General features: G+C 35.7%; 1 protein-coding gene across 6 annotated transcripts in view; it reads left to right on the top strand.

The window, feature by feature from the left end:
- The window catches only part of LSAMP (limbic system associated membrane protein), a 570,870-nt gene that overhangs the window by 303,290 nt on the left and 253,671 nt on the right, over positions 1-13,909 (top strand). For all 6 annotated transcript variants that reach the window (XM_039843062.1, XM_039843061.1, XM_039843065.1 and 3 more), the window contains exon 2: positions 10,062-10,294. In XM_039843062.1, coding sequence (XP_039698996.1) covers positions 10,062-10,294 — 233 coding nt within the window. The remainder of the gene's footprint in view (positions 1-10,061; positions 10,295-13,909) is intronic.

Here is a 13,909-nt window from a genome sequence, read left to right as displayed (position 1 = left end):
CTTCAGTTTGAGTAAGCTGAGTTCCTTACAAGAGCTCTCCCAGGTGGGTTTTCATCTCAAACTCATCAGCTCTTGAGACCCTCATGCCCATTTTCTCGGTAACTTCTGAAAGAAGTTCTGATTCCTTCAGAGCTCACCCGATTCCAAGTCCTATTCACCTCCTGATAATTGATCTGTTTAAGAAAGACAGCCTTCAAGGAAAGGTTTAGATGAGGAAAAAAAGTGATAGAAAAAGAAGAAAAAACAGAAAAATAGGTTGTCACATAAGGGTGAAGGCCTTTTCATAGCAATGTCCTTCGGAAGAAAGTGCTGGGGAAAAAATAATTTTAGTGATAGGAAACATAGGAGGTGAGGTGAGATGGATGGTGGGCAATGAAAAAGCAAGCACGGAAATCAGAAACATTCCTATGATTATAATTCTCCATGTGAGAAGTGTCCTTGTGATTTATAAGCATTCATCATTGATTTATTGGCTTCTTGTCAGCCAGAGGAGGAGACCACTACGTTTCCTTTGCCTAAGATGAATCTGTTTGATAATACGTGCTCCTTCAATTTGCAGCTACTAGAGTCTCCTATTTCGCATTTGTATCCACAAAGTACATTAAAAATTGAACACTTCTTTTGTTCTTCGTATTTATCTGCCTTTATTTCTTTTTACTTTTACCCCTTACAGTTGAAGGCAAACTAGACAGCAGAGCCCTTTTCTAAAGGTAGTCATGACAGACAGTCTCACTACCTATTATTTCCTTACTTAGTTATTACATGTTAATCCATTATATCATACACTCTATCTATTAATTGTCATATTTTAAAGAGTATAATTAGATCCAAATTATATCTAAATTCATGTAATGATGAGTCATAACATTTTGCTCCAATGATAACAATTTACATAATGCTGTATATAATAAGATTATAAGGTTGAGGGGCTGGATTTTCAAGTGAAACTTATGGAAAACAGTATCCTGACTTTATAGCCATGTCTCATACAGCAGAATGTTCATCCTATGTGCATTATAATTATTGTAAGCACTTTTATTTCTCCTTACTGCTGGAATGAGATAAAGACTAAAACTTACATGGTACAGAACGTATTTTTTTCCTTCTAGAACTTAGAATACTTTTGATATTTGCTTTGTAATGACGCACAAGGTAACAAAATTTTCTTTAAAAAGCTGTGGAATTGTTTTTAATTGCACAAGAAGTAAAAATTTTAACTAGAAATCCGAGCCAGGATTCCAACACTAACTTTACTTTTTCAAAGATACAGCTAAAGGCAGTTCATTTTCCCACTCTAAATGAAAGAGATTTTTTTTTTTTCACAGAGAACAGAGACTCATAGCAAAAATCAAAACAAAAGCAAGATTTAAAATTGTTTCTCATCCTCACTCAACCGAGTGAGGAGGAAAGAGGAGAATCCATAGTTCAAAGGAGAGGAAACGATTATAGATTCAGAGAGAGTATAATTGCCACTGACACACTGAGAAGGAGAAGGAAGAAGCCTCATTCTTCCAACCCGAAGGTCTAGAAAGCATACGGTATGCCTCATCTATTCCAGGAGGAACCCCAATTCTGCCAAGTATATCTCAGCAGATCAAAAAGTATAGCATGAATCACTTGTTGTCCTCTGTTCAGGCCACCCTGAAGAAAGAGCTTTGCATGGGTTCTAACTAGATCTGATCAAAAGTTGTGAGGCATTTAAGGCCTGAGCTGCCTATGCACGGGCATGCCAAAATCTTTTAAAAATATTTCATGGATGGCATTAGAACCTCGATTTGCACTGCTGCACTCAAACCATGCTGTGTCATCCTTCTTTCAGTTTAACCCTATGAGCTTTAGGGGACCAATTGCTGACCAGAGGGACAAGATGCAAGAGAACGTAAGCCCCTAAAAGGAAGTCTCCCTGGAGGTGCCTATTAATAAGAAAGGAATTGGATTAAACAACAATATTTGGAGGTTGCTAGATTTAGCCCCCCCAAAAGGGATTTCTACAGAATGATTGTCCATGATTCAAATTATGAAAAGTGACCAGCAAAGAAATTTATTAGACTCTTCCAAAGCTCACTGGGTACTCAAAACTTTAGCTCATTTAATAAACACAGTCACAGGAGTTATTATTCCTGTTTTGCTGAGAAAAAACACTAGAGCTCTTCAGTAATAGTGGACACATTTAGGACCACGTACTCCTCTATGTATTTATAATTAACCCAAGTAAACATTACAATTACCTATTGAAGAAGATACTATTATAGTCTTCATTTTACAGATGAGGAAACTCAGGCACAGAGGAGTTAAGCAAATGTCCCATGATCACAGAGTGAGCATATGATGGAGCTAGAATGCAAACCAGCAACTGACTCGTCAGCATGAACCCGGAACCACCCCACCCTTCTGCCGTTCTTTTCTAAGTAACTTGCCTAGAGCTATGAAACTATGGAACCTGACTTTTCACTTCACCACTGACGAGAAAATGGGGACCATGAGTTGTGATGTGATTAAAAAGAAGATGATTTATTTTCTAAAGTGACTTGGAAACTCTTGGAAAGACCTTAGGAGAGCTGTTTTTCAACCATTTATAAATGTTCTTGGGATTGATCCTAACTCCAGCTGTGACTGGGATAGGAATCAGTTTTCTCCAGTCTCAGCCTTAACTTTGGTGTCTTTTTAGAATTCCTGTCTTTCTTTTTTTTCCATTTTTTTCTTCTATGTAAATATAGAGATGATACAGTTGTGACACCAGGAGGAGCACAGACTGCCCTAGAATTGTCTGTTCGTTGAGGCATGCTCAACACTTAATTTAGCGGTTCTGCCCTTCTCCTCACCTGTACCATCTGCATGGAAATATGCATTTATGCTTCTTCAAGATGAACCTGAAAATATAGCAATAAATATAGCATATATATGTATATATAAGTGCATATATGGCTGGTCAAGAGGCTTCCTAGTGATAGAGAAAAAAGCATATCTAGGGAACCTTTCTCATTGTTTCAGGGATGACACAGCCTGTCCTGCTTTACCATTTGCCACTGTGGATTCTTTCATGCTCTTCTAGGTGATAAATCATTCTGATAAGTAGTACACAATCACAGAAAGGGTGTTTTACCAATATGGCATGTGCAAATAACTAACGACAATTAAGAATTTAAAGAGATACGTGATTGATCAGAGTCTGAGTAATAACACATATTTAGTGGGTGTCGTTATACTCTATAAAGAGATAAACTTTTTCGAATGACTTAGAGAAATTAGTATTTTCCTTTATAATCATCCCTGTGTGTGACTGTTTTCTTCTTGTCTATCATACTCTACCATGAGAGAGAATTACTATAAGCATAGATATTGTTTTACATCTTATGAAATGTTTCCATTTATATTACCTATTTTTATTGATAGCACTAGTCTAAGAGTAGTTCTAAGAGGTTGGGGTAAGTATCATTAGCCTCACTTTACTTACAAAAAAAACTAAGTTACCAAAAGGCTAAATGACTTAACCTGTGTTCCAGTAGGAAATAGACTGAAGGCCAGAACTAAAATCCATTCTCTTCAGGAACTAAACAGTATGTCTTTTATTCTAACACTCCGTCAGGTGTGTACACATTTCTGAATCAATGTGACCAGAGATAGATTCAATGAATCTGATTCCTGTGGTTTACTACTTCTGTGTCCTCACTCTCTCTTGAATGTCCACCCCTACTTGGTGTGTGCACATATACACATGTGCATATCAGTTTCTGGTTCAGGAGGATCAAGATTAAGAGAGCAGACATACACAAGAACAAGAGAATGAAGCCAAGAGAATAGGCAGGTTCAAAGCAAGAAGTCAAGTCTGGAAAGAAGTAGAGATGGGAACAAGGTAGCTAGAGAGCTGAAGCTTCTTGTTGCAGGCAGAGATTAGTGTCTAAGGTTAAGCAGTGAGTCCCCACGATTCTCTTATTTCTTACTGTGTTTCATTTTAGAACGTATGGATGGTGAAAACACAATGCGATATATATACAGCATACTGTTGAATTGTACACTTGAAACTTATTGGATTTTGTTGATCAATGTCACCCCAATAATTTTAATAAAAAAAGAATTATTTAGGATTTCAGTTTGAGAAGTTTATGTTGTTGCTATAAAAACGTGTGTGTGTGGGTGTGCAAATTTGTATACTCAATATGAGATTTTTAGGTACTAGTATTGGATAATTGTATTTTCATGGCACTAAATTAAAAAAAAAAGTCTTAGAACATGGTAATGAAGCAGGGATCTAAAATGATTAATAATTCAAAATTCTTTAACTTTGGCTTTTAACTAATTTGTCTTTTTTTCAATATGTTTGCATATATGTTGTTGGAATTTATTATACTTAAAATAATATGATAGACTGAAAACTGCTGACTCAGAAGAATCTGGGATATTTCATACTTTATTTCATGCTCTACTTGGAACTCTTCTCAAGTCCACACTCTAATGCTGGGACTGTACAGCATTACTTCTCAGACCAAGCATCTTTCCTTCTACAAGGTGATGAGTCTATGATAGTCTTGCTGATTCACTAAGGGTTTTGTTCGTAGGGCTAAAATTACAAAGCAAACAACATAAAAAAAAATGGCTAACACATTCTTGAAGATTTCTCTTCCATCTACATCATGAATTATTCTACATCTTTTAAAAGAGGAAGAATCACAAATATCAAAAAAAAAAAAAGGTAAACTTATAACCAGAACATCACTAGTCTTTATTGTAGTGTCTCTGTCATGAACTTGACTTATAATTCAGAGATTTTTTTCAATTTTATTAAATTTATTGGAGTGATACTGGTGAATAAGATTGCATAAGCTTCAAGTATATAATTCTGTAATACATTATCTATATGTCGCATTGCGTGTTCACCACCTAAAGTCAAGTCTCCTTCCATCACCATATATTTGACCCCCTTTACCCTCTTCTACTTTTCCCAACCTTCTTTCCCTCTGGTAACCATGATACTGTTGTCTGTGTGTGAGTCTTTTGTTTGTCTTGTTTGTTCATTTGTTGCTTTCTGTTTTATATTGCTAGTGGGAATTAAGAGCTTGGTAAATTAAGAAGCATATGTGTTTGTGAAAAAACACCATTGCACTATAGATGTTTGCCCTGTGTTTCTGGATATTTAAACAAAGAGACCAAGGGCTAATTAAGGGTTTTTCAGTTTTGACCCTGTTAACATTTTAGATGGAATATGTCATTGTCATGGAAGTGTGTGTTGGTGGTGGGGGGTTCCTTTACATTATAAGATATTTAACAACATCCTTGGGCTCTACCCACTAGATAGTAGAAGCAACCTCCCCACTCCAGTTGTTATAACCAAAAAATGTCTCCACATATTATCAAATATCATCGGGAAGCACAAATTGCACCCATTTGAGAACCATTCATTTAACTGTTCTTTTTTAATTTAAGAAACAAATCTCTTACTCCTCCTGTTCCACTTCCCTCAGTCCTTATAATTAAAAAAGTATGAGAATAGATAACTAGTGAGAGATTAAATAAAATGTAATTCTTTGTTATCGGTGAGTAAATACCAGATTGTACTCTTCAGAAATGGAGGAAAGTTTAAGTTGGGATAAATTCTAATAATACTGAGTTGATATATTCTTAGCAGACAGTAATTCTTGTTAAAAAATGAAGATATGTGTCTATTAGCAATTGAATAGGTTTAATATCTGGTAGATGTGTATCACTTACATCATGGATATACTGTTAGTAAATATGCTATTAAGTAAGCTATTGGCACAAACCGAATTTAGCATTTTTTTCTGCCTCCAATTATATTCACTGTTTTGAAAGCATAATCTCCAGATTTATGAAGTATGAGTGGAATTGTCAATGTACCTGTGTGTATAAGTGTACATAATATATCTGGTGTAAAATGTTTTCAGAGATCGAATACTGAGATTTTTATGGGTGCATTGATTTTTTGTGACAGTTTTATGGATTGAGATATACTGAACAGAGAAGATAGAAATTTGTTTGCTTGCCTTTTCTCTTATATTTTTAAAGCCGGTTTTTAAAAATCAAAAGTTCATAGTTTAGGTAAATAACTCACAAGATATTTTGGGATTCATGGTTAAAATGAGGAACCCACAAAAGTGATTATCTAGTGTTTTATGCTTCTTTTTGCTTGTTTTCACATGCAATTTAGATTATTTAATTCCCAGGGATGATCTTTCTTCACAGTGGAAACACTGAGCACATTTTTAAATCTCCTTTGCCACACATAGTAATTCTCTTTGAATTTTCCCTTTGTATCTGATCATTTTAATTTTCTTAAGAAAAGTTAAAATAGTTATCCTTCTATTCTGTACCTACTAGACATTTAAACAAATATTTGATAATTTACCTGATAGCAATTTGTTAAATTAAATTCAGTTTATTTATTCTACATTTTAGTGAGTGCCTCCTTATACATGGTGGATTTATGCTGCTAGGACCCATTAAGGTGCCATGGGTGAATTCTAGGAGGGTCACTGTCATAAATAAGCTTGTGAGGAAAGATTAATACAAATAACTCTAATGCATTGTGGATTATAATGAGGTGATAAGAAGGAGCCATGTAAGAGGATCAGATACTAATGAGAGAAGATGTCCTGAAGAGGTGGCACTCTATATTATACCTCATGCCCTCAGCAGCCTGACAGAAATCCCACCTCGAGTGGAAGGATATCCTCTGTCCCTCCCTTTTTAGCAACGACATCTACTCTCCTTTAGCCCATCCTTAGGGCTAAATCCTATAATGATTTGCAACATCTTGAGCTCCTGGAGGAAGTGTTCTATTAAACCCAAAGAACACAAAACACAGATTTTTAATACACTTATCTTCATTCACACTGTTCCTGATTTTGCCAAGGCTGATTTTGGAGGAAAAAAATTATTAGGTATCCAGTTTTGAACTAGATTGTCTAGTACTGAAGTAGCATTCTGAGTAGAGGATAATTCATTATTATAATATGATAGCATGAGAATTCTCGTTTACTCTGCAAGCATACCTAATGCACGGTGAAGCCAGCTTACCTCCTAGATGCAAGCTCATGATGCTTACTAGTTTGTACATGTCGGGAGCCTGGGTCTACATTTAATCAAGAGTTCCTCATTTCCAAATAGCTAGGCATTCTGTGCGTACCCTGTGTAAATGGATATTTTCACTTAACAAACAGAAGTTCTACAAATTGGGACTATGACTTTTACCATATACTTTCTTGTGTGCACTTCTTATGGTTTAAAATAGTTGCTACCTTAAGTCAAGATTTTAAAATTAATTAGTTCTGAAATTTGCTCATTTTTCAGTATGAAAGTTTTAGTCATATTGTAGAAAGATGATTAGCGAGTTTATAGAGTCAGTGCATTTACTTTGAAACTATTGACTACATAAAAAAAGAACCCTTAAATATCTAGAGGAGTGGTATCCTTTGAAAAAGTACTACCTTGTGCTCTGGTGCTTGGAGTTGGCCAATTATATACTGATTTAGAAAAAAGTATAAATAAATGTATATGTATGTGCGTGAATTCTAACACACTTATTTGGATGTAAAAGATAAATTTTAAAGAATAAATATAGATGAAATATAATGTAAAAATAAGATGTTATGAAGATTATCATAGCTAAATTTCTGCATAATGTATTGTTTCAGTAGATACATTTTTATAGGTCTGGCAATTTTGTTGAAATAGTCAATTACTTCTTTAGGCAAGATACATTTGAATCCTCTAGAGAATAATTTTTAATAATGATCTGTGTGGTAATTTTAACTTTCTCATTGACAAAAATTGCCAAAATATAGAAAGAACCCTAAAGACCTTTCTTAGACACTCTACTTTGTGCTGATAAGAAAATTTGCCCAATTCATTTGTGGATGCTGTAGAGCTTGGGATTGGGGGAGGAGAGTGGAATATAGATAACCATGTGTGACACTGTTAGTTCTCACAAGAGGCATTTACCAGGCATTTACTGTTTTATGCCAGATTAGTTTGGGGAGGTGCCTTAATGAATAAGGGAAATTTCTATCTTTATTTGAATGCTAGGTTATTTTTATCTTTATTTCTATCTTTATTTGAATGCTAGGTTATTTTTATGTAAAATACGTTATATAGTATTCTTTTTTTTTTTTTCAAAATGAGCATATTAGGGCCATATGCTAGGCTAAGGAGCATTCAAAATACATCCCCATGATGTAGTATATCTGCTCACTGCTGTGTTGAGCTGTGTAGATGAGAAAAGTACAAGGAAAAATGTGATAGAAGATTTAAAATCCATTTATAGAGGTACATTTTCATTCTTCTCAGTAGAAAAGAAAAACAGTGAATCTACATCAACAACTTCATTTATGATCTAGAAGACAGCAAACAGTGCATTTAATTTATAAATGATTCTATGTCGAGGAGTGTCACAATATCATCAATGACAGAGAAATGATGTCATACAAAATAGAACAGGAAAAGTAAATTAGATTCTGGAAAGAAGCAGCAAGTATCCATGAAGTTAGCTTTGCACTTCCTCATGGAGATGTTCTAAATTATCGAATGCGTATAATTAATCCCAATAATATCCGTATGGCAGAGAAACAAATATTGAGTAATAGAGATACTAAATGATACCTTAATCTACTTGTGTTCATGAAAATAAATAAATGGGGAGGAAAAGAAAGACCTATATACCATGGCACCCAAACAGTTAAATAATTATGCCAAATAAAATATATAATTCACCAACAATTAATGGGGTAAGAGGTCTTCTGTACCATAGATGAGGAATTTTTAAAACACTCAGCTTTTCTTGTTTTCATGAAAGATACAAATTGGCCTCTGTATCCCTACAGTGGACAGCCTGTGGATAAAACATCAATTTCCTATCTTTGCATGGGTGTGGAATCTCTATGCCTGGCTGTTTTGACCTGAGAGGAAACCTGGGTTTAACTTGGTTTGGAAAATACAGGGGAACATGGTGTTTTAATTGTTTTGCTGTTATGCCCCTGGCTCCTTCTGTCCATCCCTCATTCCTCAGAGTGCGGAGCAGCTGGCTCTGCAGCGGTGAACAGTGTCTGGGACAATCTTCCTGTGGGGCAGATATAAATCTTGCCAAAGTGATACAGAGAGTTGTTTTTTTTCTTTTTCTTTTTTTTTTGCTTGAATTTTTTCATTTCCAGATTCTTGCTAGAATTGAAGAAAACTGCACTCACCGTGAAATTTTTACCCCTTCTCCACTAATCTGTATTCTTTGTCCTTTTAAGTTTCAGAAAGAGACTGTTAGGTTTCTAAAATAAGTAGTCATTCACATAAGCATTTTTTCTTCACCTTTCTTGGACTAGGAACTACAAAATTGGTTTCTTCATCTCTCATAAGAGATCGACTTCATTCTAAAGTGGCCAGAAATGCTGGTAGCAAGTTGTCTCTTGCTAGCAGAAAACTTGCTGCCCTCAATTGTTGGAACTATATTTAGGCAAGGTGATGCTAACTTTGATTACCTTGACACAACATCTACCCAGTTACCCTTAGACCTACTTTACACACTTCTTACTCTTGAGAGTGGGCATTCTAAACTCATATGAATCAGATGTGAACTCTGAAATCTAGTCTAAATCTTACAGTGGTGGGGTGTAACTTGAATATATCATCACACAAGACTTAGAAAATACTTATGAAAGAATAAGTACAATTCAGAACTGAGTAAATGTGCCACATTATCAATCATTTAATTCTCAAAGTTACTTAAACAGATGGAGTTCTGTATGAATGACCTTTTCCTAGACAAGAAGATAACCCAGTGGGAAATCAATACTCATTTAACTTTATTTGCCTGCATTACTCATACTCAGATTGTTTATTGCTGTATTGAGTCTAATATAATGACATCCATCCATTGGTTGGTAATTAGATGTTAAAGGACAAATAGTAATGATACTTAAGAGTCTAAGAAACAGCATAACAATGGTTTATCCTGCATATAATTATTTTTCTTGACTGGTCTTGTCGAGTCGAATCATGTGGAGAGGGAATGCAAATGCAGGAATGGCTAAGACTCTAATGTTGTTATTCTGCTCTGCCAGGTGCGTTGTAGAGGACAAGAATTCGAAGGTGGCCTGGTTGAACCGTTCTGGCATCATTTTTGCTGGGCATGACAAGTGGTCTCTGGACCCCCGGGTTGAGCTGGAGAAACGCCATTCTCTGGAATACAGCCTCCGAATCCAGAAGGTGGATGTCTATGACGAGGGTTCTTACACTTGTTCAGTTCAGACACAGCATGAGCCCAAGACCTCTCAAGTTTACTTGATCGTGCAAGGTAAGAAAACAGTGGGATAGGTGAGTGGTAAAGGAGAGGTGGGAGGCAGAGAATAATTACGATATATAAAATACGTGCATAATCCTTTCTGGGGGGGAAAAAAAGAACAATTCCAAATACATTATGGCACTTAAGTATCTATTTTCTCTATAAAAGAATAGACTTAAAATGAGAGTACTAAGGAGAATATAGAGAGATGAGTCTTGCCACTGGAGCCAGTACCCTTGGTGAGAATGTTTTCTCCTAGCACTGAGTGTGAAAACACACAGCAAAGGCCACAGCTGTTGGAATAAGTTGAAAGAGGAGCACTACACAAAGAATACTTAAGACCATGTGAAGTCTACTTTATCATGCTGTTAAGTACTAGATTCTTATCTGAAGGTCTGATTTTTATCTGTCATTAGCCTAAAGAATATCACTAATTATCTATTTTTATGATAGTAGATGTTGTTTGAAAAAATAGAAATTTCTAGAGGCATCAGCATCCTCTCAGCTGGTCAGCTTTCTATCTAGTTTGTGTCTCCATCTAATGGCAAGTTATTTGTGAGCAAATTCAGTGACAAGGATCTGCAAAGTCATCGGGGACAATCTGCTCCTAGACTGGGGTTTCCAAGGGCACATCTGAGTCATAGTTTTACAAGATGAAAACTCAAACTATAACTCTCGTAGGTCTCTTTCCCCATAATTATAGAAAGAACAAAACTGATCAGCTGCACAATTTTATTGCAAGCAAAGTCGAAACACCAGGAGTTTAAATCCATCTAACAAGAAAGATCTAAGCACTAACAAATATTAGGGCTATGTTCATGTATTCTTGATTTACAATTTTATGTAAATTTAATGCAAATTAGGCATGGCCCTAGAGCTCCTGTCAAGATTCCAGTGTAGTCAGTGGTGTGGCAAAGTTTGACTCTAGCCTCTATTAATGTGTTATGGAATTGATTATTGCAGCGTTTAAATTATTGCTCTTCCAACTCCTCTGATTAATAGATTGAAACTGGAGTAAAATACATCAGAGACTGCCTGGTGCAGGGGTGGTTTAGTCATGTGATCTTCATCTTGGTCCATTTGCAATGGCTGACAGCTTCATTTTATTGCTTTTAAAAGGCATGTCTACTGACTTGCAAAGATCCTATGATAGCCAAAGCATAGAATGCTTTCCTTTTAGTTTAATAGAGAGTCCTCGAGCTCTAATAACAAGAGACACCAGGGCTTGGATCTCAGTCACCCCACTTAAATGTTTAAACATAACTAGAGAATTCTAAGTATGTAAGGAGTTAATTTACCAACTCCTTCAAAACACAAGCACACACATTCACATACACACACACATACGAACACACACATATCTCAAAACAAAAGAAGTTCTACCTCGATGGCAGAGGGAGAAGAGATAACCAGTTTACTTAAGGTCCCTTAGAACAGATTTTATCTAATAGCCAACTTCACATTATATTATGAAATTTCTGTGCAACATTTGTACCTTTACAGCCTTTCATGTCATTGAAAAGCCAGTAGAGACCACACTAGAAATCATGTATTGTCCTATACTGAATAAAATTGGGCAATCTAAATATTGTATCCCTTGGTTTCTAGATGAGGAAACAGAAGTTCATTAAATTTAGGTTACTTGCTCAAGATCACATGAAGAGTTCAGGGAGTAGTTTGAAGCCAAGACAACCTGGAATCAAATGTGAAGCACTTTTTACTGGAATGGAAATATTTTTATTACAACTTTAGAAATTACCACATTTATATTTACATCTGTGCTCTTAGTGCCAAATGCCTAATGTCGTCCCCCTTCTTACTTATTTATCTGCATACTTTTCAGCTATAAACATGACCATCTTGAAAGAGTTAGAGCTAGAACTAGGGTAGATTCTACTGTGTACACCTCCATGTCATATCAGCACAAGTGAAATTAACTTCAATTTAACTTAATATTAAGGGATGGAGATGAACCTACTAAGTGCCAGGTATTATTTATTCTTTGTCTCATTTAATTCTGATAATATTATTAAGTTCATGTTAATAACTTTCTTATAGACATGCAAAAGCTTAAAGTTCAGAAATAATTAGGAGCTTGCTCAAGAATCCCTATTGACTGAGGACAGAGTTTCATACCTATATCTGTCCAATTCAAGATATTACTGAATTTTCATTTTAACCATATTTCTTTGAAACAGAAAATGAGCAACAGAGGGAGATGAAGAAAGGATTATCTCCTCTTTGAGCCTGAGTCATGAAGGGGGATTTTTTGGACAATTATATGGATACTGACATTTGATCTTTAGGACCAGATGGATGAACCACTTCCCCTTAGGATATTCAATTTTGTGATTATGTCATGGGTTCCTTTTCTTTATGATGTTTGTTCATATCACTTATTGCTCTATGCCTCAACCATAACATGTTTCTTCCACCTCAAAGATTCTGCTTCTAGATGGGGCTGTCATCCTTCTTCCCTCTAACCCCATAGCACCTGCCTTCAGAATATAAGGATCTTTTGAGTTTTTCAAGTTCTACTTTGCTCACCTTCCATGGTTTCTGCAAATCTAATTTAACTAGTCATTAAATAAATACTGTGGTCTTTTTCCTTGCTCAGTTGTTAGGCCACCCTTTGCTCAAAGATGCTCTGGGATATCACTAAAGAATAGCAGTTCAAAGATGGGCTTTGCATTTACACTGCCTTGTTAGAATCTCAATTTTTTCTTCTCACTACTTAAATAAATTTGGGGGCAAACCACTTAATTTCTCTAAGGCTTAGTTTTGCTATATGTAAAGTAGAGGTAAAGTTAAATGTTTTAAATACTTTAAATTTATTATAAGTAATAAATTAGATGGTGTATGTAAGCCTTTAGCCCAGCGTCTGGAGATCATGTGTTCTCAGGCAGTACATGATGTTGATGATGACCACTATGATGCTGTTGCTAGCTGCTGTTACAGTATCTCTCATAAGGCTCACTTTTGCCCACGGGATGCTGCCTAGAGTCTAATAGTTGTCACCCTTGCCTGTTACCCTTGCTATAGCTATAGGCTCCTTCAGCTTTTATTTTGGGTCCCTCCAATGCATTTTCTTTAGTTGTCCCATCTTTAGCTTTACTTCTTTAGGATTCTAAATGGTTTCTTAGACTAGCATCACATTAAAGTTCTTACTCACTTTTATTATGTTTGAGGAGAACACACAGCACACATCAGCAACATATGGATGTTACCTTTTAGATTGGTGAGACCTCCCCAAGAAGTTTCGATTAAGTAGTTTTGGTGGGTCTTGAAAATTTACATTTCTAAAAAGCTCTCAGGGGATGCCAATGCTACTGGTTCAGGGACCACATATTGAGAAACTTTTTAATAGAATTGTATACCTAGGAACATCTGGGAAAATAATCTACCATAATTTCATTTGATTTCAGATAGTGCTACACCCCTAAATCCTTCTAAGATGAATCTCGTTGGGCATGAGTCAGAGACCATGTAGACTCCCAAATATCTTAACTTTCATAGTAACACCTTAGGCCCTCCAAGGCCACTTACTTGACTAAACTAGTCCTATGGAAAGAAAATCTCCTCTCTTTCCAAACTATCCATTTTCAAGTGTCAAAGCTGAACAAAATC

The sequence above is a fragment of the Pteropus medius genome, unplaced genomic scaffold (assembly GCF_902729225.1).
Source record: "Pteropus medius unplaced genomic scaffold, Ma_sr-lr_union100, whole genome shotgun sequence".
Taxonomy (NCBI): domain Eukaryota; kingdom Metazoa; phylum Chordata; class Mammalia; order Chiroptera; family Pteropodidae; genus Pteropus; species Pteropus medius.
Note: the sequence above shows the minus strand (reverse complement) of the source record. Positions and strands in the feature narration are given on the sequence as shown.